This window comes from Sardina pilchardus, chromosome 15, assembly GCF_963854185.1.
Source record: "Sardina pilchardus chromosome 15, fSarPil1.1, whole genome shotgun sequence".
Classification (NCBI taxonomy): Eukaryota; Metazoa; Chordata; class Actinopteri; order Clupeiformes; family Clupeidae; genus Sardina; species Sardina pilchardus.
Genome location: NC_085008.1, coordinates 3,388,924 through 3,415,888, shown reverse-complemented (window position 1 = coordinate 3,415,888; position 26,965 = coordinate 3,388,924). Strand labels below are relative to the sequence as shown.

The 26,965-nt window shown below is 43.6% G+C and overlaps 3 protein-coding genes and 1 long non-coding RNA gene across 7 annotated transcripts in view; 2 read left to right on the top strand and 2 right to left on the bottom strand.

Moving 5' to 3' along the window:
- Positions 1-49: 49 nt before the first annotated feature.
- kif14 (kinesin family member 14) lies at positions 50-15,785 on the bottom strand. 3 transcript variants are annotated; one of them, XM_062555454.1, is made up of 30 exons: positions 15,742-15,785; positions 14,098-15,230; positions 13,615-13,866; positions 13,415-13,502; positions 13,165-13,263; positions 13,009-13,061; positions 12,789-12,819; positions 12,454-12,561; positions 12,075-12,191; positions 11,764-11,882; positions 10,920-11,092; positions 10,400-10,547; positions 10,218-10,281; positions 9,644-9,828; positions 9,140-9,242; positions 8,299-8,456; positions 7,940-8,087; positions 7,529-7,681; positions 7,235-7,367; positions 6,462-6,594; positions 6,082-6,217; positions 5,505-5,608; positions 4,380-4,480; positions 3,420-3,653; positions 2,932-3,119; positions 2,563-2,715; positions 2,012-2,134; positions 1,715-1,789; positions 1,131-1,278; positions 50-999 (listed from the first exon to the last, which is right to left on the bottom strand). In XM_062555454.1, exons 2-30 carry the CDS (start codon positions 15,093-15,095, stop codon positions 614-616), a joined length of 4,911 nt encoding a protein of 1,636 aa, XP_062411438.1. In that variant the 5' UTR covers positions 15,096-15,230; positions 15,742-15,785; the 3' UTR covers positions 50-613. The 3 variants fall into 3 exon arrangements, with proteins under 3 accessions (XP_062411438.1, XP_062411440.1, XP_062411439.1); XM_062555456.1 differs by having other exon boundaries at positions 1,131-1,275; XM_062555455.1 differs by having other exon boundaries at positions 4,380-4,477.
- Positions 14,366-16,756, top strand: LOC134101712 (uncharacterized). The gene is made up of 4 exons (XR_009941442.1): positions 14,366-14,508; positions 14,648-14,780; positions 16,160-16,378; positions 16,470-16,756. It is a non-coding gene; the product is annotated as an uncharacterized LOC134101712 (long non-coding RNA).
- Positions 16,019-20,972, bottom strand: ddx59 (DEAD (Asp-Glu-Ala-Asp) box polypeptide 59). Its single transcript, XM_062555459.1, has 7 exons — positions 19,884-20,972; positions 19,051-19,236; positions 18,674-18,763; positions 18,327-18,578; positions 16,770-16,922; positions 16,482-16,610; positions 16,019-16,369 (listed from the first exon to the last, which is right to left on the bottom strand). Exons 1-7 carry the CDS (start codon positions 20,727-20,729, stop codon positions 16,112-16,114), a joined length of 1,914 nt encoding a protein of 637 aa, XP_062411443.1. The 5' UTR covers positions 20,730-20,972; the 3' UTR covers positions 16,019-16,111.
- Positions 20,973-21,628: 656 nt separating this feature from the next.
- The window catches only part of camsap2a (calmodulin regulated spectrin-associated protein family, member 2a), a 42,860-nt gene continuing 37,523 nt past the window's right edge, over positions 21,629-26,965 (top strand). For both annotated transcript variants that reach the window (XM_062555458.1, XM_062555457.1), the window contains exon 1: positions 21,629-22,209. In XM_062555458.1, coding sequence (XP_062411442.1) covers positions 22,071-22,209 — 139 coding nt within the window. In that variant the 5' untranslated portion in view covers positions 21,629-22,070. The remainder of the gene's footprint in view (positions 22,210-26,965) is intronic.

Below are 26,965 nucleotides of genomic sequence, written 5' to 3'. Positions count from 1 at the left end.
TAAATGGTCATCCTCGCTCAAGGCATTGAAAACATACAAGATATGATAATACAAGCACATACATTTAATATTGAAACACCGATGTTACATGATTTGCCTGGACAAAATGAGTTTTCATACAAAATAAAAGGCATTATTCTTCTTACAGTATAACGAAAAGGTGTGTGTTAGAAAAGTATGGGCTGTGCAATAGGTCAAGTGCAAAAATACAAATATTTTCATACAAAGTCTTCAATCTGTTATGTTATACAAAATCTACAGCACCAAACAACACCTAACATTTTCAAAACAAAATAAGTATGTTATAATTTAATTCTATCAATTTATCCATATTTTAAAATTAGCCACATTTTGCACTAGGTAAAATTGTCCCCAGTCCTTCATGCAAATTAGACAATCCTTGACTCTTAGCAAAATTTGGCTTAAAAAAAATGTGTACAGCTGTGACATTCAAGAAAAAAAGTAGTGCATTTAAATAACTGATCATTCTCGTACAGGTAAGCAAGCATTGCTGTTAATCAGCATTTTTCCTATTAGATGATAAACAACCACATAGACACCCAAATCTCCTAATGCCTCTTCACCAACCAGGAGCTCAAAGCAGCTCACTCACTCACACCCATCGGGCATCCTTAGAAGCAGACTCAGGCCCTGTGACACTGTAGACTATCTTAGGCACCGTCCTGTTTCTGGGCGGCAGGGAGGCGTGAGAGGAGTTACTCCCTACGGTTGTGTTACACTCCTCTGATGACCTCCTCGAGCCCACGCTGCCTGCAGAGCCCCTGGACCTGGCCCTGCCGCTCTTCATCCCCGACGCCAAGGAACGCAGCGCTGCGTGGACGTCGTCGCGGGCGACCATGATGCTCTGGACGCAGGGGAGCTGGAGTCCCATCGTCCCTCCGGTTCCGGGGCCCGCTCTTCTCGGCAGACCGCTAATGATGTCGTCAATTACCCTGGAAGAGGACTGGACGGCAACAATGCTGCCGTCATCAGCTTTTCCTACGGAAAGAAGACAATGCAGACAGGAGCATGGTTTAAACTGAGAGTTATGAGGCTCACAGACAGTGAGTGGGGGTGGGTAGGGGGGGTGGGTGGAGTGTGGCGGTTCTGTGCTGGTGGGGCTTCGGTACCTCTGAGGGAGAGAGACAGGGATGAGTGAAGCTGCTGCAGAGCCTGGTTGAGCTCGAAGAGGGAGACAGCCGAGGTCCGCATTTCACACAGGCACCTCGCCACATCTGAGGACTCGTCTCTGGCCCTGTCAGAGGATTCCTGTCCCTGCTAGAACAGAAAAATACACATGCACATTGGCTAAATACTAAGGAATGAGGAAACAAAATAAACCATAATATAACAGAATATGAATTAAACACAAACATGCTTCTTCAAAATCAAGGACATGACACACAGACACACAGACACACACAAAGAAACCCACAGCCACACACCCCAATTCCTATGTTTATGTAAAAAGCATACAATGACCATGGAGTTTGGGCATGGAAGATAACAGCAGTACCCATACTGGGGTGACTGATGGCCCCTCATTCAACACATTCATTACTGGGCCGCCAAAGCACCTTACAGCAGGCAGATAAGCTCCCGGGCCATTTTGATTTTACAAGAGTCGTAAAAGCTCGCCAGAGGCTGTGGGAGGAACATTAATCTGTGGACATGCTCCCCTTTGTCAGAATCAGAGGCAGGTTGTTATGCTTACTGAAATATTGCAGTAAAGGTAGCTTTGAAGGGCCTGGGCTGCGTCCAGAGATTTGGTTTTGAGGCTCTGCAAATTCTGCAAACACAATTGTGAAACAGGTACACATTGGCCATGAGTCACATATAATTAGGAACCCCATTTCATTGAACGCATAAATCTGAAAGCCCAAATCCACCCAAATAAAGGATCAAGGTCACATGTAGGGGTCTCACACCTTTTGACTTTATAAGCTCATTCTACCTGTACCATGAGTCACTATGTATCAAATTGGCCATAGGAACGGGACTGACACATCACCTGGTTTTTAGGATACATCAGTTGAGCTTCCCTCAACATCTCCTTGCTGATGTTGAGTCCTTCCTCCAAGAGACCACGAACACCTCTACTGGTGCCATCCACAAGAGATTCCAGCGGGGGACACTTTCGAGAGGAAAGGACAAAGGCCACAAGTTAGAAGGGTTGCCCTCATCACACTGAGCCTATCAGCGGATTCATTTTAACGATTCCACAACTCTGGAAAGGTACCGTTACAGGCCAAGTTAAAGGCCATAACAACTGTTCTGTTCTTCATACAGTAATTTCCTGCATATAAGCCGCATTGTGTATACAGGGCAGTGTTTTACGCAAGTTAAAAGAAACAAAATCATATTAACACCATATTAACTGCCCCCCTGTATTAACCTCATAGCGGAAGAAATTTAGCAAAATCAATATACAGTATAAGCCGCGGCTAATAGTCGGAAAATTACGGTACTCATTTGCATGGATACGCTGTCCACCCAAAATGCCCTTGCTTAGTTTTTGGTGTCACAGGATTAAACGTTGCCCCTTGCACCATTGTCCTTTACCTTGCCTACGGCGTCAGAACCCAGCTCCACCACGTGCATCTCCGTCCCTGTGAGAACCGAGAGGTGGCCAGTGGCGCGCAGGGCTGCACTCAAACACTGACCCATCTTACTGTGGGCCTCCGTCACCATGGACGTGATCTCAGAGTCACAGCCCTGGCCAAGACACACACGGGAAGGGAACAAAACACAGGGCTCCAGTTATCATCTTTTCCCCACTTATTCCAGTAAACGCACATCAGACATTCTACAATGAGTGCTCTGTATTTTCTAAGTGCCATACAGATAGAACCTTGTTCGCTTTAAGAGGATACTGTACTCCTTTCATCTCTGTCTGGCAAAGGAAAGAGGCCAATTCCTGTGGGAGCTCACCTGAATGAGAAGCTGAAAGTAACCCCCCGTTTTCTTCACTTCGGTCTTGAGTTCCTCGGCAGCGAGGAAGAGTGCACCGTTGCACGGCTTGATGCTGGACAACCAGATGAGTGTGGTGGACACGGCCCTCTCCATGGCCAGAGTGCCTTTCACCAGCTGTGTCTGGGCCTCAACATTGTACACAAACACTGGAAGACATATTCACATCTTAAACAAACAAACTCATAGATAAATCCCATTCAAAAGTATTTCACAATCACTGCCTTGCCACAGTCAGAACGTGATATGCCCCAGAAAGAGTGATTCATACAGATATTTTTATAACAAAGACCAAAATGACAGGCTATCATCCATCGATCTGAACCTGAATTCTGTCTGTATTAACGGACTTGTCAAATGACATAAATCGTATGATCCAATGGACGTCACTTCTCTGGAAAGGTGTTTGTTTAAATACTCGTTCTAGTTGGGCACTGATTCAAGCTTACGGTTATCTGGGCTGTCGTCATCGAGTTGATGGTAGAGCGTGGAAATGGACTTCACCGCAGAGTGGATGCTCAGCAAGTCAGAAGTCAGCCTGTCAGCCACGCTCTCGTCGCCAGGGTGACACTCGCGCAGCCTTGAAACTGCTTGGCCAATCAGGTCCTTGCTGATGCCTGGCAGGGCTGAGTCTGAGGTGCTCGAGAGTTGGGACGGGGGCTTTTTCATTCCCATGAGTCCCACTGCCAAATGATACAGGACGTTAGTGGTCAGCACAGTGCCACAAGCACTCAGCCTTCTGTGTGTGTGCGTTTGTGCGTGTGTGTGTGTGTGTGCGCATTTGTGTGTGTCTGTGTGTATGACATAACTCCTTCATAATGTTGAAATAAATGCTGTAGTTTGACTTTATAGAGCTAGCTATTTTAAAGTCCAAAAGTAATATTTAGCATTGGCATCATGTTCACCAGCATTCGTTTTACAGTACGATTGATCCCGTCACACAGTAAATCACTTTGACATTATAACTCGGGGTCAAAGTGACATAATCCCCCTCAGAAGTCGGCGCGTACGTCTACAGCTCCAGCTGAAAAGGCTCGCTCATACGTGACAGATGGAAACTGTTGCCCCACTGTTGTAGCTGATTCGAAAACCAGTGCTTACATTTATTTGGACACGACAGACTGGTTTTAAATAGCCGGTCCCTTCTCTCGCTGTGGGAGCTGAGCAGCTGAGGCGGACCGTGCTGAGAGGGCCCCGAGATTTTTAACCTTGATGGACGGTCCAACGCGGCATCATCTCGGGGGCGAGGAAATGAGGATTTGGAGTCCAGGAAAGCTCCTCTGGAACGGAGCCTCGCTTCCATCAACGCTCCCACACACTTACGCTCACTCGCTCCTCTCGCACACAGACATAAACACAGATCTGCTCCCCTCCCCTCCCTGCTCGCAGTATGCGTGTGAGTGCTTTACCAGTGGACTGCGGTGCCGGGCTGTTCAGGCTCTGGATGGGGTGGACCCGGATCTCGTACAGTCGTCCGGAGATCCTCCTGCCTTTCAGCAAACTCCTACTTCTGTGCCAGAGCAGAACAAATAAATAAATAAATAAATCACTGTGGTTTAGGATGACTTTCCTAATAACAGCAAACATGGCTTGAAGAGTGATCATGGAAATGTTTCTTTTTTCTTCCTCTCAAACGTACTGGCTAATAGCATAAGCCTTGTAAGTAGTGTTCTCTGCATTGAGGTCTATGTCAGCTTAATTCTTAACAGTGAAGGAATCTCTATAAACTCATCATAATGACAAGCAAATAGCTACGGCTTTCTTTTTTGTTGGTATGGCCGTCCTGGAGCAAGCCTCTACGAGAGGGGCACCAATGACCTGGGGTCACAGACTGCTGCGGAGACAAGGAAAATCTCTGGGATCCGGGCACACTCCAGGGTGCATAGGAAACCCTGTAACGTCGCCATGTTGCGCTTGGCTCGCTCTCGATTCGCAGCGGTTACCACGCGAGTAACAAACATGCCAAACAAGACAGAGGAAGAAAGAAGGAGAAGGAACTGAAATGGCAATGGTGGTGGTGGAGAAGGTTGGGGGTGGGGGTGCTGATGTTGTGAGCTTGCACTTTAGGAGCATGGCGGGAAGAAAGCAAGTTTAACTGACAGTGCTTTTTATGGGGGTGAAATTATTTAACAGCCTGAAAAATGGCATATGCTAATATTTTGTGGATGGTGAATTCATGCCACCATTTTGTGAAATACACCATTGTGCTCCGGAAAGACTCCACTTGAGTGTTCAGTCGTAAAAGTCAGACAGATCTGTACGGCCAAGGAAATTTGCACAATAAAAACTATGAAATACAAGCTGTGGGAGAGCAATGCATAAAATATTAATAAGCACCACAGTTATGAACAGCAGAGGGATGGAAGGAGACTTTGGAGAAAGAGAATGATAAAGTAGAGCGGGTGAGAGAGAGAGAGAGAGAGAGAGAGAAAGAGAAGGAGAAATAAAGACAGAGAAAGAGAGACAGAAAATGATAAAGGAAGAGAAGGACAAGGAGAGAGAGGGAGAGAGAGAAAGAGTACCAGAGATATTACCTCCGTCGAGAGAGGGAGGAGGCAGTGGAAGAGGCCGATATATCTTGTTCCCACTCATCATTGGGGTCATAAAACACATCGTCGTCTTTGGAGGCTCGCTCCCCCTGAGGGACATAAATTAGCGTTCGATCTCAGAGCCAATAGATCTCTTTTAATTAACAGAAAACCAAAAACAACACTCTGTCACTTTTAACCACGGCGGCTTCTTTGCCCAGCAAAAACAATCTGTTTGTCTGAAGCTCCATTGTCAAATTTTTGGCAGAGCACTCAGGCGCAAAAGCTAGGGCAACAGGTTTGTTGTCGGAGCCCAAATAGCTTTGTCATGCATCTGTTGGCTTAGATAAGAACAATTCAAGCAAACACACGATGACCGCAAATAAGATGTTGGTGGCCGACATGCTCAAACTACATCAAAATAGTAACCAGCCGTTGTCTGAATTAACCAGCAACAATGTCAAAGAGAATATTATTGGAAGGATATGGCCGCTGCCAAATTCAATTGGCAAACTTTACATTTCACTCCAGCTAAACAGCTCCATACAATAATAATTAAAAAAGCTTTCCACAGGGTGTGTACCTGGTCCAGCTCCCTCATGGCTGCCAGGCTGCTCTGGAACTTCTCCAGGCTCCAGAAGGTGGAGATGCCCAGCTTGGTATTCTGGACCTGGACCTGGAGCTCTCCGTCTCCACTCCCCTGCTCGGACACTTCATGCCTTCATGAGTGGGGAAGGTTCAAACCACAAGGAGAAAATAAAAGTGAAAAAAGCTTAACAGGATTTGGAAGAGGGGAGACAAGAATTTGGAACGATACGCACATTAAAACATATTCCTGGATTATATATTCTCTTTGCAAATAGTTTGCCGATGGTGGCATACCAATTTGAGACATTTCAGTCATAGACATTCAAAATCAATTACATAACAACTGAGGCCATGGTTAGCCCATTGTGTGAGTACCTGCTGAAGATGGTGTGCTTCCTCAGCTTTTTGCTGATGGCGTTGGCCTCCTCGATCATCAGCGACAGCTTCATAGCATCCCACTGCGGCGGGGCTGAAGACGCTGCTGGAACTGAGCCAACACTGAGGGTTTCTGAGAGGGTTCCAACAACAACAAGAGCAGAGCGAAGACATTTTCTTTTAATGTGTTTGCAAACTCAAGACAAACATTCCCGCACGCGCCCTTATTCATTACAGGACATCCCCACTGTATGCGTCATCAGAGTTCTTGTCCAGTTCATTTTTGCAATTAATATAAATGTAACTTTTATGTGTGAGACATTACTCTTTGTTTGTGTGACAACCTATTGTCTGTATCAGTGCTGTGACCGAGTACAATCCTTATAACATCACTATGCAACAATTTGTCTTCTAATTAATTTTGGTGGTATATGGTAATACGAAGGCCAGAAACACACCCGTCATTCCCACTGGCTGCTCAGCATGCGCAAAAGAGCAGTTCTGGTAATTTGCCTGGACAAACCAACCGACACAAAACAACTACTTTGCCAACTATATCTAGTGACACTAGTTAGAATGATGGCAAACATTCTACCAGTCCATTTGGTTTAAACTCAGTTGTTCTAAGTCAAATAAAGAAAAATGCAAATGCCAAATGAAGTTGAACTTGAGCTGAGATCAGAAATGCTTTCCTCTTTAAATAATGACCCATAACTTCACCATGGCAAAACAGCAAAAACATTTCTCCCACTGTAATAATGACAACAACATACCAGATTTTGGAGTGTGATTTGTCCTGAGGACCCGTTTCCTCTGGATTTCAGCAAATTCCTCTGCAATCTTCCTCTTCTCGGCTTCAAGAGCTTCGATGATTTTGGCATGCCTTATGTCATGGTCTGCCATGGCCTTGAATATGGGGTGAACAGAATAAACATATTGAGCCGAGAAATTATGTCACCACTGTAGGCAGCTGTATTTGCTTTCTCCACATCCACCCACACTCCCCGCACCCCCCCCCCCCCCCGCACCCCACCTCAAGCCCACCCCACTCCACCCCACCCACTCACCTGTCTGGTCGCCTGGGCTTCCATGTGGAGCCGTTTCTTGTGGGTACTGACTTCTTGCTCCAGAATGGACTTGGCAGTCTTGAGCTCCTCCATCTTGCTGGCCACTTTCTGACTGTCCAGCTCCTGCCTCCTCTTCCGCTGGCTCTCGTCCTCCTGAGGGACAAACGTATGGAGTTAGCCAGGGCAGCTACATTACATTTTCACTCGTAAAAGACCTTACAGTGTTTTATGACGCTTCCTGAGGGGGAAAGAAATGTTGGGCTTTGGGGTAGCAGAAGTCAGGAATCAATCCAAAAACAACATCAGTTTGCACAAGCGCTGTTTCTGCTGGATGCACTTCGCAGTACATTGATTTAGACCTGGTCCATGCTGTGCATTGTGCTCAGAGCTCTACGCAGGGATTTCTCGTACCAGTTCCTTCTCGAGAGTTTTGATCCTGTCCTCGTAGAGCTGCTTCTGCGAGATGAGCTCTTTCTGCGCCATGTCTTTGGCCACCTGGATGCCCTGCAGCATCTCCTCTTTGGCCTTGAGTCGTGCCTCCTCAATCTCAGCCTCCAGCCTGGATCCACAGGAGGAATTGTTAAGCATGGACAAAAACTTTCACAGTCTTAACACAGACAGATGAGGCTTTCAGGCATCAAATCATAAAGAACTGTTAACTCATCATTTTTAGTACATGGAAAAAACATGTCCACTGGATTTCCCGCTCTTCGCTCGTATCTGGCAGACTGAAGCGCGACTCTAGCACAAAAACACATGTCTGAACTCACTTGGCCCTCTGAGCGGCGAGAAGCTCGTTCTTGGCAAACTCAAAGTCCTTGTGGCCATCACCGGCACTGGACCAGCAGGACACTCGCTTCCCACTCTGGACCTCCGTGGGGTGGTTGAACCGGAAGTAGTGATCGCCACCGAGGATCACCCTGTCGCCCTGGAAACAGCGAGATGGGTTTGACCATGCTGACAACAAGGTGGGGGTGGAGGTCAAACTCAAGTTCACATTCTATGAGGTTTGATTCATTTCCTCTGTTTGGCACAAACTCAACTCTACACAAATCAAACACAATTACACTATAATCAACTTTAGTTGTTATAGATTGAAGAAAAACGGCAGTTGGCTTTCTCTTTTTCAACATAGGAAAGTTTCTGGTACAGACCACAAATCATATAAAACACACGCTTTGAAAGTAAATGCCACTACGTTGTTTGCATTCAGCCTTCAAACATTTTCCCTCGAACCATAATCAAGCATTTATATAATCAGATAACTGTGGTGTGTGCAACCAGTGTACGTCTAAAAATAAATAGAGTATTCAACAGTCCCCATTTGCCTGATACCCCCTGCACATGTCGGCAATATCTGAAATAAAGGCTGGTTAACTGCTGCCCAGACCTGACAAACTGAATATTAACCACTCTGGAAAATGTGATTCACGAGTTTGTTTAAGCTGCTCTCCTTTACTGTTGTTGACAGAAAAAAAAAATGGCGCAATTAAAAATGTTCATTTAAAATAAATAAGAAGAAAACAAACATATTTTGAGTCACAGCTCAGGCTAGTCCCATATTTTTACACTGCACCAAATCCAGCTTTCCATTTTTTTTCTCTCTCTTACATGGTGAAGGACAGTGGATTCGGACACAAGGTTCCCATTCACGAAGGTCTTGGCATTCTCCATAGGCAAGATGCTGACTGTTCCATTTACATTGGAAATGACACTGAGAAGAGAAAAGAACGAAAAGAAAGCGGAAAAATCAGACATGACCATGAATCACATTTACATGCTAAGAGAAGTGAGTCAGTCATATACAAACTTGCAAAGGATGGTTGGAAGCTTGGTTTCTGAAAGAAACCGTAATGAGACAAAGATGGCTTTACAGGCCATAGCTAATCTAACTGAATTCTGAACAACTGGATGATAGCGGTCTTTCATCGTTTAATACATTTGTGTAGATGGTCAGTAGAACATCCATTGCTTTTAATGACATTTATCACTAAAATTGGTTAAACTTAATAGCATTTTGAATTACCGGTAGTCACTAAAATGACTCAATCAAAAACTTTATTCGGCCTAGACCGTCATTCTAGGACATGAGCGACTGGGCACTTTTTTTCTTACCAGTGGTTATCTGCGATGAGTGCCCCAGACAGCTGGATGTCGTGGGCGGACTCGGACTTCAGGCGGCCGACCTTGGTCTGTCCCTCCCTGATCATATATAAGAGCATCTCTGACAGCTGAGGGTCTTCATTCAGGTTGACGAGGTTGGGGAGACGGTTGTCTACCTTAAAGGTGACGCCTGCCCGCTGTTTCACAGTGGAGACAGAGAGAGAGAGAGAGAGAGAGAGAGAGAGAGACAGAGAGAGAAAGATAGAGCGAGAGAAGGATGGTGAGAGTGAGTCAAAAGCACTTGTATATGCCAAGCACAACAAGAAAAAATACATTTTCTAATATAAAAAGGTGAAAGAACATGCACCACACATATGGCCAATACTGGATATGGCTTGGAAAATGGCACGTTTAAGAAGATCACAGATTAGAGGCTAAAAAAGGTAACTACATTCCCTGAATGAGGCGCCTAGCAGCACTTTCATGAAATGACTGATGACGTTACTAATGATAAACAAATTTCTATACACAAATGCATAATGATATGAAATATAACAATAGCATAACATTTGTGGCAATCAGTCACCTGTAGCTCTTTGGCCTCTTCTTTTTTCCGCTTTTCAGCTTCTTCCAGCTTCTCTCGCCAAGCGCTGAAACCAAATAGAGAAATCAGAAACGCCCGAGACGCACTTGTGCACATATATATATTTTTCTCACTCGGACCATTCTTGAAGCAGGCCAGCGCTACGGACACCTGGCGGTGCTCACCGGTGGACCTCGGCCATCTCCCTCTCCTGCTGCGTGAGCTGCATCTTGAGGGCCACGATCTCCTGCTGAAACAGCCGCATCTTCTCTGGCTCGATGCCCCGCGCGCTCATCTGGGCCGCCCGCAGTTTATCCACCTCCGCTTTCAGCTCTACGCACCCAACAGAATTCAACAAACAGCGCAAAAACAACTCATTACAATAAATAAACAAACAAATAAACCTCGCCTCTTGTGTTAAAGAGAGTCCCTTTAAAGCGGTCACCCCTCATTCAGCTTCACAACAGTGCCATCTGATGGCATTCAAAATGCATTGCAAATGCAATCTTGTTTGAATAACACCTGCATGACAGTTTTAGCCCCCAGGTGAATGACGGTGCATAAATATGGCCTGAGGACAAGGCTGGACGGAAGTTTAATTGAAAAGAAGCGGGAGTGATGATGGATGTGTGCAGGGGGGTTGGCGGAGACGGAGGGAGGAAGGGGGGGTGAGAGGGGAGCCGGAGTGGCAGGAAGGGTGCTGACCTCTGATGAGTTTGGCGTTGGTGTCTTCGTTGACCTTGGCCACGTTGATGATCATGCGGGCCTGCTTGGCGTAGCGCAGCGTGCTCAGGCTCTCCTCCACGTGGTTGGCCGCTGGACTGAGCGTGGCAATCATGGCCGTCTTTGAGTTACCGCCCAGGCTCTCCTTCAGCAACCTGGAATCAGACAGCTGAAGATGATTCGCCTGATCTAAATACGTTTGCCTGATCTTCCCCAATAGTTCTTTGCACAATAAATCACAGAGCTGCATGAATAGGAAGTCCAACACTGATCAAGTTCTTTATTCAATACAAATATGGAGACGTGTGCTCAATTACAATGGGCAACCGTGAACACCAATATATAAGGTTTATGGATCTTCTTGAGAATAATCCTCTTCTATTCAAACTCTACCAAAGCATGCTCATACTCATCTAAAGAGCCAGTTGATTTCACTCATTACCTCATTAACTTTGCCTCTTGGTTCCAGGGTTTGTATATTACACAGTCCACACGGTTAAACCTCAAAATTCCATCTCCGGTGTTGGCACAGTAATAGCACTGCCATACTGCCAGAGCATAAAGAAGCCGATAATAATGGCCTTCGTTCTTATTTCATGAGCGCCATTAAGGCCATTAAAAATCTGTTTTTGGTTTAGACGTTGGTTCCATAACTGATTATTCTATGTCAGTGACACAAGACAGTGTCAGCCTGGCAATGGCGCAAGCAGCAGCGCCTTCGTTCAGCTATTTCCCCCTGCGTTTCTCATTTGTACCGTTCGGCAGCTAATGCTTTGCAGACTGCCGCAACGAAACGCAGTGATCTTCTCCAGGCATCACTCCTTACCACGTGAGGACCGACTCCCTGTAAGGAATGAAGACCTTCTTCCTGGCCTGGGCCTGTTCAGACAGCGCAGAGATGACCTTTCCCAGGGTTAGCAGAGACTTGTTGATGCTGGCTCCCTCCTGTACAGAGAGACCACAATACAGCTTGAGGCCAAGGTACTGCAGCAAACCCATCTCCACAAATAAACCTATCCCACCCTTTCATTTTTTCATATATTCGCGTCATCATACATTTTCAGCAGATTTGTAATACTTATATATGGCGTTTTTACTGTGGTGGTAGTAATAGAGGGACGCGGTATGGTTGTTTACCCGTAGTCGGTCTCCACTGGTTTGGGCAGATGCACAGCGCTCACTGCCAGCCAGATCTACCAGATTTATCCTGCTGGTGATGGTGTGGTCATGCTCTTCCCCTTCCACCAACTCTGTCTGTACAAACACATTCAGTGCACAGCAAACACAGCACCCTTAACAACCTTGTCCAAACCCCTTAACAACCTAATCCAAAGCAACCTGTTTTATATTCAATGCATAATATGACATAACAGGACATTGGTACATAAATACGTTGGTATGCACACATCATGAAATGTTGAGGGCAAATTGTGCCAATGTATTCGTACAATAATGTTTTTTTTTTAATAGTAATATGCTCTCAACCTCTACTGGGCGTAAAAGAGGAATCTCTCACCTTAGTCTGAGTCAGAACCAGTGTGAAGACAGAGTGAGACCTAGAGCTCTTGTCATTCATGCCTGTGGCTGCAGTGGCTCTCTGTTTATTGCCCAGCTCTAGCCAACCCTGGGAGAGAGAGAGAGAGAGAGACAGATGGACAGAGTGAGACAGACACAGAGTTTGTGTGTGTAATGTGACAGAATCAAGGCACAAAGATCTGTCTTCCATTACATCAGCTCTATTAGCAGATGTTTCTCATATGGAGAGACACTCTGGAGTGGATCAGCCATTGTGTGCTGTGGCCTGTGTGATTGTGCTGATGTGACAAAGAGGACAAAATATATAGAAATCACCTGAATGTCTGCATAGGAGCTAACCACATTCCTGCAAAGGAAATAAAAAGGTATTTTTGAACAATGCGGACACACTCTGAACTCCCACCTTGATGATACAAATGTAATGGCCAACCATCATGCCTGCAGGAGTATATTTGAAATTCAATAGAAATTAGAATCAAAATGTACCTCTGTGGGTTTACACTACTGCTGCCCAAAAAGGTCAAGTACTACTTACGTGGAGAGGTCAGCAACATAGGGTCCATGAATGGGATGCTCACGAACTCTTAGCTGTCAACATACACAAAACATATAGTAAGACACAATAATGAGGGTGTAGGCTTAAGTGTCTTTGTAGACTAGATACAAGTGAAACTACGAAAGTTATGCTTACCGGCAACCTTTTCTGATTTTGTTCATCCTTCACAATGAGCAAATCGTGGATCTTTTCATTGTACACTTCAAAGTAGCTCATCTCCAAATGACAAGTAATCTGTGGAATTTAAAGTCTTGTTATGCAGCTGGAGTCTTACATAATCACACATTTACAATGCCTGTCCCCCTCAGACAATATGAAACATTCCAAATTTACAAAATGGAAATAACTTTACAACAATGACGTTAACCAATCAACAGTAACTCACCTCTTTACTGTGATCCTTTGGAAGCCTGGAAAAAAGTTCCTCACAAAATCTTGGTGTCACCCCAACCTCTTCTCCAAATCCCATCATGCTGCACAAGAAAAAAATACAGTAATGAAATGCAAGGAAGTGTATATAAACCCCAGACCTCCTGGATTACATTCAAATAAAATGTGTTGTGTAGCTCTGAAACCAATACTTACGTGTATGACTTTCCAGAGCCCGTTTGCCCATAGGCGAAAAGGCAAGTGTTAAAACCCTCAAAGGCTCTTTCTAGGAGAGGTTTGGCTAATTTTTCATACACTATTTGCTGGCTGGCAAAATTAAGATCCGTTTCATCGATGGAGCAGAAAGAGAAGTCAAATGAAAATGTAAATCGTTTGGAGTCGGGGTGAAGAACAACAGTTTCATGATTATCCATGAAGATGACTTGGGTAGCATTCTCCTTCTGTTCTCTGAAAGACAAGACATAATACAAGTAGTTTATTATGCTTATCTCTCTAATGTTACCTCATGAACAGTATTATGAACTGTCCACGTCTTTAGAAAATCAGTCAAATATGACCAAACATTTGAAAAGAATAAACAGAATGTTTCCAAAATCCAAATTTGCAACAGATTTTACAAGAGGGGAAGGCAATTCACTTTGTTATTGGCAGCCATAATTACGGAAACCAGACTCTTACCTGCTGCTGAAAGGCCTCACTCTTACAGCCACAGTCACTGCACTGTTTTCCATCTTGAAGGAGTCCTGTGTGAGTTCAGTACCTTGAGAGGTAGACTCAGCAACTGATGTTGTTTCTGCTGATGCCCTGGACCTCAACGCTCCACTGTGACTTGAACTACTAGAGGTCACGGATTTGGTGGCCTGCATTGTGCGTTGGGTGTTTGTTGGCATTCTGTTCTGACTGCATATAGGCAGCTTGTTGATTGGCCTAGATGCACCGGGTTTTCCATACGCTGAAGTCACCTGCGATGCCGTCATGTGTCTCTCCAAACTTTTGGATTTGGATGGCACAGTCTTGTTGGCGTCCTTCCCGGCCAAGCGCTCGAAGACTTCTTTCTTTACACTAATTTTGCCAAACTGTGTTGTTCTAGTAGGGGTTGAAACTGTACTGCTCTGACCGTCTGACTTTGAAGTATCCATTTTAGTAGTGAGTTCTGCTGATAGTTTCTGTGTAAACCTTGGGGCTCGTCCACTGACTTGTGCTACCGTGTTTGTTCGACTCGCTGAAGCATCTCTCGCGGGGGTTTTGAACACACTCTCTCGGACGCTACCTGAGCGCAGGACACTTGAAGCACGAGGTGTGCGACTGTTTGGCTCCGAGAGGATTTTGGACTGTCGAGATTCGGCACCACTAGGCCCTCGGTAACTTGGTTTTGCCCGAGCACTGTTTGGTGTTTTGCCAATCGATCCTGTTCTCGTTCTACGTTTCAAAGTCAACCTCTTTTGGGGAGCCTGCATTTGGTTTTCAGCGTTGGACGTGTCCGACTGTTCGCCTTTCCCCGTGTCTTTATTCTCCGTTTTTCTCCTCTGGAGAGTTAGTCTCGTACTCGAGTCATTCTCTTTCGTGGGATCCGATATAATGTAGGTCTTATTGGTCTCTCTAGATCTATCCACAGATGCTGTAGTCTCATCCATGATGTCAGCTGTTTTGAAGTTTGACAGCTTATTTAAACTCATAACATGTTTAGAGAAACCATGCAGGGTTGTAGAATGAACACTCAACTTAAAACATCTATCAATTTCATAAAAATGTAAAATCAACTAAAATGAGCCAGTGCTCCAAAACTTGTTGTAGCCTAATCCTCAATATACCTGCAACATAAAGGAACAAAACTGAAGTTACTACTAAGTGATTTCCATGGATCAGATGCTCAATATTTAACATTAACGTATAATGTTAACATTAACGTTAGTCATGCTAATGAGTAACGTTAATGTCGGGTCATACCAACAGAGGTTACTGCCTGCTACTTTTCATTAGCTAAATGTTAACTTGTCTAAACAGACAGACAGTTAATGTTAGCGATTTTATTCTGGGTCCAAAACGTCTTGCTAGCTAATGTTGGCTAATACGTTGCCAAGGTAAATATTACGCATTAGCATTAGCCATCTCTTCTGCCTTGCATGTGAATCACTGAATTTAGGACAGTGAGTTATCTCAAGTAACGTTACAGTTAAAGTCTTAACAAACCACAGTTAAAAGCCTTATAACCAATCGGTGCTGAGATTATTTACTACACTGGGATGTAACAATATGATCAAAAACACACTAATTGTGTAATGGAATCAAAGAGAACTTTTACGAATCCAGTTATTTGTTTACCTTAAAAGCGCTGTACCCTGCTCTGTCTTCCGCGTCTTTCCGCTTCAACATTCAAACTCCCCAGGTCGTCTTTGATTGGCTCTTCTAGAAATATTACGTCATGTATATGAAATAGCTGCAATGGTGAAGCTCTACCACGAGGCGGCGGCATTTCTTAGCTCAAGATGTGAAGGTCAGGACCATACTGTATGGTTCTATACAGTCTATGGTCAGGACATTTCATTGTTATGAACAGTGAGTTTGTGTTGATAAATAGAAATAACACTCAAACAACCAATAAATAAAAAAATGTGTTTAGTTTTATTAATTCTGTGAAAACATACACATATGACTATACAAAATGATAATAGATGAGAAATGAGACCACTGACTATTTCCTAACAGAACTTCTGTCATGTCTTCTAATGATATCAAGCAGGTTCTCCTTGGTGACAACAGTGTCCTCCTTTCTCTGCTGCTTCTCTCTTCGCTGCTGCTCATGCAGATATGGGGAGTTGAGGAGCTGAGGCGGCAACTGGGATCCTGTGGGCTTCACTCGGTTTGTAACCTGAAGAAACAGACGCTTGTGGCTGTTGTTGAGGAATGTAATCGCACTGCCTCTATGACCCAGTCTTCCAGCTCTGCCAATCTTGAAAAGGTAATCAATAATGTTACTTGGAATGCAAGTTGTAACAAATTAACCATTGAGGAAATTATGTATTTATTTAAACTCCAGTGCATGTTCACAGAATTATTTGTACCTGATGAACATATTCATCCATGTTGGAAGGCATGTCGAAGTTCACTACTAGCTTGACATTGACCAAGTCGAGGCCTCTGCCCAAAACTCCAGTGCTGATGACCACTTCAAAGTCTCCATCAAGCAGGCCCTAAAACAGTTCAAAAGGTCAAACAGTATGTTTCATTAAGCATAGTGCTACGCACTGTAACCACAATAAGTGCTAACATATGCCAAAGCCAAATAAAGAAACCACTGTCCCTTTTAAACAGCAATCACAACTTCCTGAACCATCAACTGCTTTTGTCACCTTCAGAATCCTGTTGCGTTCATGCTGGGTCTTGTCAGAGTGAATGGCCACCGTTTTAAGATCCATCACCTTCTGCACAGCCTCACAGAGCAGGTCAGCTCCGAGCTTACAGTCCACAAATACCACCACAGGCGGCTGGTAAAGCTTCCTGTCCTGTGAGGAGAAAACAATAACAGAGTAGTGTTGGAACACCAATAAAATAATATGAACTCCAAAAATGCACTCATGGAGCCGAAGGATACTATATGTTTATGGGCAATTAGGTTAGCAGTAGCTTTAACAAACAAAGTGTTGTGGTGAATATAGGGCTGGCGATATGTAACTTCAGACATAACTCTGAATTAAGAGTTTGAAATAATGGTCCGGTTCTCTTTAAGCATCTGCAAAAATGGACTTTCGGCACAGGGTCGGCCTAGGGGAATGGACATGTTGAGGGAATGCAAGAGGAACTTGAGAAGTACACTTCACATGAAAATAACAGACACTTCAAGCTTTTAATTAAGTTGCTGGGGTGCGTTTCCCGATAACGATGGATAGACGCACTTACGAGGGTTTTCTACGATTCATCTTAAGATCGATCGTTTGGTTTTTCCGATTGTTTCCCGAACATGCTCGTAGCGTGAACGTGCGTGCACCGCTCTTAAGATGCTCTTAAGGGGAGCTGTCCACATTAATAGTTCTGAAATATCCCCTAATTTGATGGTGATGTCAGGTGACTGCACGTCACAGCTAGGCCTACCGTCTGAACTTCGAATCTATACAGTAGGCTACATTAATTAACAGCATTACAAAAATAGAAAATCTTTGACATCTGCATGCATCCCAAATAGGCTATATACCACACACAGGCATACATAATTGTTATTATTTAACATTAGATTGTTGCCCCTATGTTTGTTGGAAGATATGATACAGTATTTATGGCTTTGGCTAGCTTAGGCCTACTCCTATCGTTCATGCCAGTTCTTTGCTAACCTACTTGTGAGAGCACGGTGTGCTGCCTGCAATAACGTTTTGAGGTGTCACTTAAGCAGACGTTTAAAGAAAGAGGTTGATAAGAAAATGAGGAAACGTGTAGCCTCTTAGATTTTGACGCAGCACAGACTAAAACCACATGTTCCTTTCTCTGAAAGAAAGATTATTGGGTTGGTGTGTTCAGGCCTTAAGAGGGACTTTACGATCATTTTAGGCTTACGATGCTTTCGGGGAACGTACCCCAGGGCTGTTTTTAAAAAACCGCAGCAGCCATTTCCTGGTTGCTGCCCCCCACATAGTTGGTGGCATAAGCCGTTACTCCATTTTTTGGACCAGGCCATGGCCAAAGGTCCGACCATTTCCTCTGTTTAGGGGGTGGGGGGCAGAGCTGTGCTTTCCACCTACATATGACCCAAAGAGTTATTACATTCCCCTCAGATTTACCACATTTTAACTGCGTTTTTTTTTAATCCCTGTATCATTTTTAAGTGTGTATACCAAGCCATTGTGAAGCAATTTATCTTCAGTAAAACGTAATACTTGATACGGTGCAATATGAAGTGTAGTAAGACAAATACCCACATTCAGAATTTCAAAAAGTTTCTTCTTCTTTGATGGCTCTTCGACCCAGAGAACTATCTGCCGGACATTGGCACATGGTTGGTTCTTCTCTCCAATGGTTATCCGGACAGGATCCTGCGTTAAACGTTCTGCTAACTGCTCAGTTGCTATGGGAATAGTGGCAGATGTCAGCAGAGTTTGCCTGTCTTTTGGAACTTCCTCCAGGATATCAAGGACTTGCTGCTGAAAGCCCAACTTTAGCATGGTGTCTGCCTGAATGGAAATTAGAATCATTTTGTAAGAGGGCATTATTTATATATTTATTAATATGTATAAAACTATTTGCAATGTAGAGGAAACCTACACACCTCATCCACAACCACCGTCTTCACTCCATCGAGCTGCACGGCCTTCTGTTTTAAGATTTCAAGGAGTCTCCCAGGGGTCGCTATAATTATCTATAGAGGGGAGAAAAGATTATTTTATAAATGTCATATGGGCCTGAGTCATCATGCTTGAATTGGATTTAAAAGTACTTATAAAATGTGCCCAATGCACATATACAAGTGCTCTGTCTCACTCTACACCCATCTACTCTCAAAATGAGAGATTATAAATAAACCCCATTCCAATTCAGTCCCGAGGTACTAGCTGCAAATGGCCCAGTTTCATATTGACCTCATTACTTCCTCTGGCTGAGGGCCGCTTTGGGAGCAGTGCTGGCGGCCCCTGGAGTCGGTCGTACCTTGATGCTTTGCTTGAGCCTGTGGAGCTGAGGGGGCATCGGCATGCCTCCCACCAGCAGGGCTGTCCGCATGTTGGGCAGCCCCACGACCAGCTCCTTGGCCTGCCTCTCGATCTGGATGGCCAGCTCCCTCGTCGGGGTGAGAATGAGGCCTGTCGGACTGGAAGGAGCTCGTCGAGTTTGTCTCTAAGGGAAGCAAAAGATGGAACAGAGATCTTCAGGGGGAGACAGCATCATTTAAAAAAAAAGAAAAACATTTAATTTCATGTGCCATTGTCAAACATTACAACAGTTAAATGTCATTTGACATCATGCTCCAGGTCACTCCTATTGGCACACCACCCTCATGCTTTGGGCATGCAGCCATGACTGTCTCCGATATAAATAGCAGCAATGAGTCCTTACGAATTACTCATCATAACTGTGACTTCCAGACCGTCTGGATACTTAACATGACCGGCTGCCAAAGAGGCTTTACCAGGTCTGAAGATGACTTTTGCTGTAATATTAAATTAACTTTTTTGTTACATAATCTTTACTGTTATTTTTATGTGAACTACTGGTGTCAACAAGAATAAGGCCAAACATAAAACAGCAATTGAAATAGGTCATTTATTAAACTAGGCTATACTAGTCGATTTAAAGATTAGTTACTCAAATAAGTTAATATTCTTGCATTATTTTATGCACCACCAGACTTTCTTCCTCTAGGTCCCTAGTGTCAGACAAAATGAATTGAGGGCCCTTGTCTGCATGGACCAAGCCTATTCACTCCAAACTCCACTTAATACAGAGCTTTGCTCCGAAAACCTTCATAATCCACAAATAATTACCTGCAAGGCCCGAATAATCACTGGCAGAAGAAAAGCCATTGTCTTCCCTGAGCCTGTGTCGGCACTGGCAACCACATCCCGGCTGCTGAGTGCCACAGGGATCATCTGCATTTGGATGGGGGTGGGTGCCTCATATCCAGCCTTGCTAAGATTCTTGCTGAGGACTGGAGGGAAACGACAATGCTCAAACTCAATAATGGGTCTGGACACATCTTGGCCATCTGTCACAATACCCAACTCTCGTTTAACTCGCTGCACTTGTTCCTCTGTCAAGGAAGAAATGAAGTCCTCCTGACTGTATGAATAGTCCTCCTTCTGCTCGTCCACTGCAGTGCCCAGAGCTGTGCAAGCTGGCTGAGACGATTTGTCCACTGTTGCTTGACTGCGACTCAGAATATCTGCCAACAAACCTTTTCCCATACATGCCAGGTGACTCGCCTTGCACTCTAGACTGCATACGTCATTGTCTGTGCTGTCGCAAATGTATTCACCATATCGTCCACACATGACACAAACGGGATCTCCCGGCTCTGGCCATCTCTGACTCTTTTTGAAAGACTTCACAGGTTCCTCATATTCGGGGTCTTCTCCCACTGATTCGTCGTCGGGCAGCTCGGGTTCAGTGCAAAGGTTGTCGCTCTTAGCAGTGCTGTCTGTGGCACTGTTTGCTATCGTTTCAACGGGCTCCTGATTTTGTATGGTTCCTGCGATACCATCAGGTGTTTCTGTCACGGAACAGCTGGGGTCTGGTGTTCTCTTGACTTCCTCCACACTCACTTTACACTTCTTCGCTACTTGAGGACTGTCTGAGGCTTTCTTTACCTTCAGTGATCTTGGCACGAACATATTCCTTCAGATTGTGCTGCTAACTATGTGTTAAGATAGCACGCTGTTATTTGATGATAACAGGCTACAGCTTGTCTAACCACAAAGGGCATAACGTAGGCCTAAATGGATAGATATTACAACAACGACGCATTGGGATGATTTAAATTATGTATACGATAACAACTTGTGCCGTTCATAAGGTGTTGAATCCATAGACCTAAAAGAAATCTGGTCTATGTTGATATCTGTCGCTTACTTACGTTTCCGCCTGAAAGTCGCCGGAGTTATACGTCATGCAGCCGTTGCATTCTGGGGGTGAGAGTTTTATTGCTTTATTGTGTTTTTTCCTTCTGTGTGTGTCAGTTTCAGTGTCCAGTCTTTCTTAACATTGCAGGAGTCTACCCACACCACACTACTTTCACCTAAAAATATTGTATAAGTTTATTTTCAGCAAGAGTAAACTGTTATCCTGGCCAACCACACAAGTTACTTTCAACATTGCATGCTTACCATGATTTGATACTAGTAACAAAGACAACTACTATTCAATCTATGTGATCAAAATTATATGTCACTGATGTGCAAGTGAATCTACAAAGTAATTTTACTGGCAGAACATAGGCCTCGGCCTACAAATTATGATTTTAGCCAACAGCTCAGCTGGCAGAGTAGCCTATACTATGGCATGGACAAAATTACTCTTTTTCCATGTTTTTCCCGTGCTATTAGAATACACAGTGAAAATATATAAAGTAACGATCAAAGCATATCCTCCTGAGAAAAAGTGAACAGTTATGCTGTTGACATCACATATGCCCCTTGGGCGGACCGCGCAAGCGCAGTGCGTAGAGCCTTTCACAGAAGACGGAGTGCGGCAGGAAAACCGCAGAGAGCCAGATTGAATAGAGGAGGGAATACCGTAAATATCCCGAATGAAAACGTGTGGATATGAAAACAGCTAAACGACTTCGCGTTAAAGACAAAGACTGTATAGAGCACAATAGCAATTGTTGCTGAATTTTAAGAAAGGATTTGGAGCCTAGGCTATATGTCTTCATGAATCCGAATTATAGCGTTTGAATGACAATCCAAGTGGAACAGAATGGATGGAAATTGCATGGACGTGCGCTACCGTCAGGACTCATTTGGGGGGGAAACAATATAGACCTAACAGGCAACACATAACCGACTTGCCTTATGAATAATGTGTGTATATGTCTGAAAACTGTATCGGGTTTTAGATTCACGGAAACAATCAGATTGGTGCATTAAATTCCAACGGTGGGATGTCATCATTAGCCATTGCATCGTAATCTCAAGGCTTCTACAGCAAGGAAATTGACACGTCGAGGTGTTAATATGGGTGATTTGGTCGACGCAAAGGAAATTAAAAAGACTTTCATTATTCCGACTATTAAGCCTTTTGAGCATTATGATTTCAACAGAGCTAAGATCTTCTCAAGCCTCACATGGCTAGTGTCCAAAGCCTATGGGACAGGTAGGTGGCGTCTTTTCTTGTTGTTCGACCTCAACATTTTAATTATCTACCGTTATTGTTATCGCTGAACACCCTTCTCCTTATGATATCTCTTCAGCTATAATTTCTTATCTGTTTGGCTCAACGGGTAGGTATAGGCTATAGTATTTTGTCTACGACCATCTAGTCCTAGGCCCTTACTGTGTTTAGAGAACAGGTTGTATTAATGTCTGAGAAAAAAAACATATTTTAGCCCTATATTATTATTATTATTATTGAAAAAGAAAGAAATCTGAATTTGACAATGTGTCACTAGTGTCAACTAGCACTATGTTAGGGTTCAGTTAATTGTGGGACACTAATCGGGGCTTTTCATTCCTAATTGAGGACAGTGCCTGGGATAATCAGGCATTGGAATCTAGTGCTGAAGACTCACAATTTCATCCGATTCTCGGAATTAGAAAGCTTTAGAAAAACCTCGTTGCTGGCTACTTGGCATCAGAATCAGAATCATAATGGTCAAGCTCTGTGCATTTTGCAAAAACCTCTTAACCAGACTGTTTGGATTGCTCATTCAATATAGGACTGGAATTCAGAGACTAGACTTATGGCATTTTTGCTCAGCCTAATTTAAAAAATGAACAATGAAGAAATGCCTCTATTAAAATGTGAATTAAAATAGCCTTTTAATCTGCTTGCATTATTGCTGCTGTTACCTTTGAAAGACAGGGAGGACATGACATCATCGTTTGTGAGTGAATGTGGTTGCCTACTGTAAAGATTTTCCATCACATCACAAAGATCTCCCTTACAGTGTGTAAGCTAGGTATGCCCCACACTACACACTAGAGGAATCAAATTCCAACCTCTTTACTCATTGTTAACTGCACTGAAACTGGATGAAGTGCAGAGTCAGACAGACCCTTGGGGATAGCACAGTTGTTGAATCAGTTCCCTTTTATCAAGGCCCAGTCATTATGCTTCACTCTAAATGAATTGTGTTTGGAAAGACTAAACCACAGGTTTCACTTGTGGTGAAGCTGTACAATAGCATTTTGACCAATGGAAACAAAAATGTGCCAATCAAGGTGGCCGATATTGTTCATTGTTAACTTTCCATTGTTCAGATTTAGAGTTTAGATCTGTATTTAATGTTGTGGTTTTTAGCAGGTTGAGCTTCAGTCTAAGGCGAATATAGGAACACACTGAAAACGTGAACAATGTTACTGCACAAAGACTTGACAAAGAGCTGGATGTGGGCGTGAAGTGTATTCCATAGTGCATCTTGGGCCCTCAAGCAGAGAATGTTAGTGTGGTCTACAGAGGATGACATAATTATGACAGAATTCATATGATGCAGACCATGCAAATGTAGCCTAAACGTGGAGGGCAATGGTTATTTGTTCATCTTTTTTTTTATTATCTGTGATATCATTCACTGACCACCTCAAACACACGTTCATTCATAAACCTATGCATGAAATAATGTAGAAATTATTCATTCCATGGCGCAGTTAATGTGACTATGATGTTGTGTAATAATGTTTATTATTTGCTCTTTTGTGTCTTGCCTCTTTTGTTGGTCTCAGATATGGTGAACAAAGAGATCCAGATGTCTGAAAAGAACAGGCAAGGCACTGAACAGATAAAAGCACTATATCCTCTCCTGTGGTGCAACCCCCTTACATGCTGCAGGGAGAAATCTGTTTTTCATGTGCCCAGACAATCCTCCCAGTAGGCCTAGATATGGATGTAGACCTGCGAGATTGGGCTGAGGGTTGAATTGCTGCACCAGTTGAGGAAACCATGGGCATTTCCATTCAATTAGCTCCCAAAAATCATTGCATTGGAAACAAATACATACGGTTTGACTAGGACTGACTGAGTGTAGTGATGCAATGTTATTTTATATGTGCCACATAATATAAAATCTGGGGGATGAGGAATTGAGTAGAAGTATTGTTTTAGCAGTGAGATATCAGGTTCAAACCAGTCCGGTCTCCCCATCACTCTGTTTTGTGACAGAAAAGTAGGGTTTGTAGAAAACATTTGACTTTGGGTTTCTAATCATGGAGTCTTGGACTCCCGCACAAATTCACTTTGCCAAGAAAGTTACTTCTGGCCAGCTGTATGCCATATTTAACCAGGGCATTAAAACACGATCTTCAAGGCCTGTAATGCTACCTCAAATAAGTTGCCCTCCACTTGACCCAATGATTTAATGTCCAAATCAATAATAATGTTATGATTTTTGTCCTCGGATGGGAAAAACAGTGGCAAACTTCTCAACCTTCACTTACCTTCAAAAGAGTTCATGACCTGTGAATGAGAGTGACACCCAAACTTGTGACATAAGAAATGAAATTCCTCCTCTGAAGATTAATCTGGCTTGACCACACAGCATGTTGAGAACTGCAGTGACCTTTAAGCCTGCTGTGAACTTTTCGAGGGTGCTTTCACACCCAAGCAATCTGGCGCTTTTATCGCCCTGGTCCTCTTTGGCAAGTTATGGGTAAATACCCCAATCGAAGTGTCCCATCGAACCATCATGCTGAGCTCCTGGTCATGGTCTGCATTCAAGCCAATGGACCAGATGATGGCAGACCCATTAAGCCGTCATATAAAGCCTATAAAGACTGGATTAACGTTTGAATTCCATAAATTGATTATAGCAACAGATTGCTAAATTACGGAACAATATACAGCTCATTCAACACCGTAGATCATAATAAATGTATGTCATTTGTTGGAAATGTTTGATAAAAGCACCTGCCCAGTTTTTGCTGGTTTGATAAAGGTGCTGCAAAAAAAATGTCAAATTTTGGAATGAAAAAAACCTAATCTTGATTTGAATGATATGAGATTATCATACTACATTACATAATTCTTGTCCTGTCTATGCACAATATATCTAGACTCAAACTGCATTTCGTTGTCACTGTACTTGTACTGCACAATGACAATAAAGTTTAATCTAATTTAATAATATGACACCTAGTTATAGGAGTATTCTGAATTTATAACTCAGAAAGTCATTCTTAAGCAGTCTCTCATCTACACAAATATTTGTCTTGCCCTCTCCTCACAAAGAAATGTGATGACAGCCTTTAACACTTATTGTTGATTCTGTTTGCAATTGAAACCACTAAATGTTACTGAGCTCTACTAGGCCACAGCTGAAACAGCAGATGAGGTAAACAAATCAATGCACAGCTTTACCACCACCACAACATCACGTGAGTGCATTAACTAATAAATCCAGTTCAGGTGGTATCTCACTAGAACAGTGAGACAGTGCAGTCTCCTTCACACTATAATGGCTACCACTGGGCTACGTTTACTGCCAGCTGTTGGCTAATCAGAATCTTTTGAGTAATATTTTGTGGGGTCATATCACAGACGTCACATGGTTTTCGTAATTTCCAATGATCATGTGCCAATGTTCTCCTCTGGCAAACTATCAATTTAACATTAAAGTGGCCTTCAATAGGTTCCCAAGGCTGGAGGCCAGCAAGTGTTTTAGCATCATTTTCGCATTTATGCACAATGATGATGATGATGAGCTATTACCATTTTGTTTGAGAGAAATGTCTTGTCTAAATCTACTATTTATGACACATTAGGGAATATTGCATCTTGTGCAAGCCTAAAACTATCGGTATAATCAGTGATGGCTCATACATGACTGAGTTTATTTCTCCCTGGTCTGTGTCCTACAGGGGGGGAAAGCTGCCTCTGGAAGGCACCTTGTGTTTCAAAATGAAATTTTATATGGATGGTCTTACCTTACAAATTTTTAAAGCTAGATGTTATTATCCTCACTAGTACGGCTTCTTTGGAGGATAAATAATTGAGATGCGAGTGTGAATAATGAATTCCTGTTTCTCTTGTGAGTGGCTCGCCTCGCTGTGTGAGTCCTTTCCCTTCCTGTTTTCTGTCTGGTTGATGGTGCTCAGGAGGGTCTCCTGGAGAGAGATGTGCTGTACACTCTGCCCATACGATCAATCAAGGCTCTGGTCCCCCACCCACAATTACAGTTGCCATGGCACCATTGAAAGTCCAGCCACTGACGCTCATGCTTTTGCTCAGGCCGGCGATGCCCATGTGTTAGATTGGCGTAAACGGCAAAGTGGGCGCAAAAATGAATGAGAAGAATTCTATCATATGCGAGTGTTGCAGAACACTTATTACAAGATGTAATAGCATATGCATGTACGTGGGAGGAGGAAATGAAAGAATTTTGCCATTGCATTTGTTTCTTGCCAAAGTCTAAGACCAAGCACAATTCCAAACACATTTACATATTACATTGATTGTAATTTTGCACATTGCTGTAACCTGAGGTCTTTGCTCGTCCTTGCAAGTTCAGCTATTGCAGCTCGACACATTTCTCTCTCTCCTTCCTCTCTCTCCCTCTCTCTCACTGGAGGTGGTCTCATTAAGAGCCCTTTTCTATCTTCAGCGCGCTGATAGAGGCCTCATCCTCTGCCCTCAGTTGTGTGGGTTAGCGCAGTGCAGTGGCTTTGGCCCGGAGCCAGACGCTCAGATGATTTATTTACACTGTAGGGGAACACTTTTAACTGTCAGCTCACTTATTGTCAGCGTTGCAGAACATTAAGTGGATGCCAGGGCAAGGGATGAACTCTGCAAGACACTGTCAGAATCCTCTCTTTCATATATTGATTTGTCAGGGCCTACTTAGGACATAAGGAAGGATTTAAGGACACACTCATGTCTTCTTTTATTTGTAGCTGGAAAGCAACTGTCAATGCATTGC

Coding starts and splice junctions, on each gene's coding strand:
- kif14 (XM_062555454.1), bottom strand. CDS start 15,095: ATGAGTTTAAATAAGCTGTCAAACTTCAAAACAGCTGACATCATGGAT. Junction 7,682..7,939: donor AAACTCTCGAGAAGGAACTG/GTACGAGAAATC, acceptor TTTGTCCCTCAG/GAGGACGAGAGCCAGCGGAA. Junction 1,279..1,714: donor ACCTTTACTGCAATATTTCA/GTAAGCATAACA, acceptor TTTCTGTTCTAG/CAGGGACAGGAATCCTCTGA.
- ddx59 (XM_062555459.1), bottom strand. CDS start 20,729: ATGTTCGTGCCAAGATCACTGAAGGTAAAGAAAGCCTCAGACAGTCCT. Junction 18,764..19,050: donor GGCTCAAGCAAAGCATCAAG/GTACGACCGACT, acceptor TCCCCTCTATAG/ATAATTATAGCGACCCCTGG. Junction 18,579..18,673: donor AGACGGTGGTTGTGGATGAG/GTGTGTAGGTTT, acceptor ATTTCCATTCAG/GCAGACACCATGCTAAAGTT.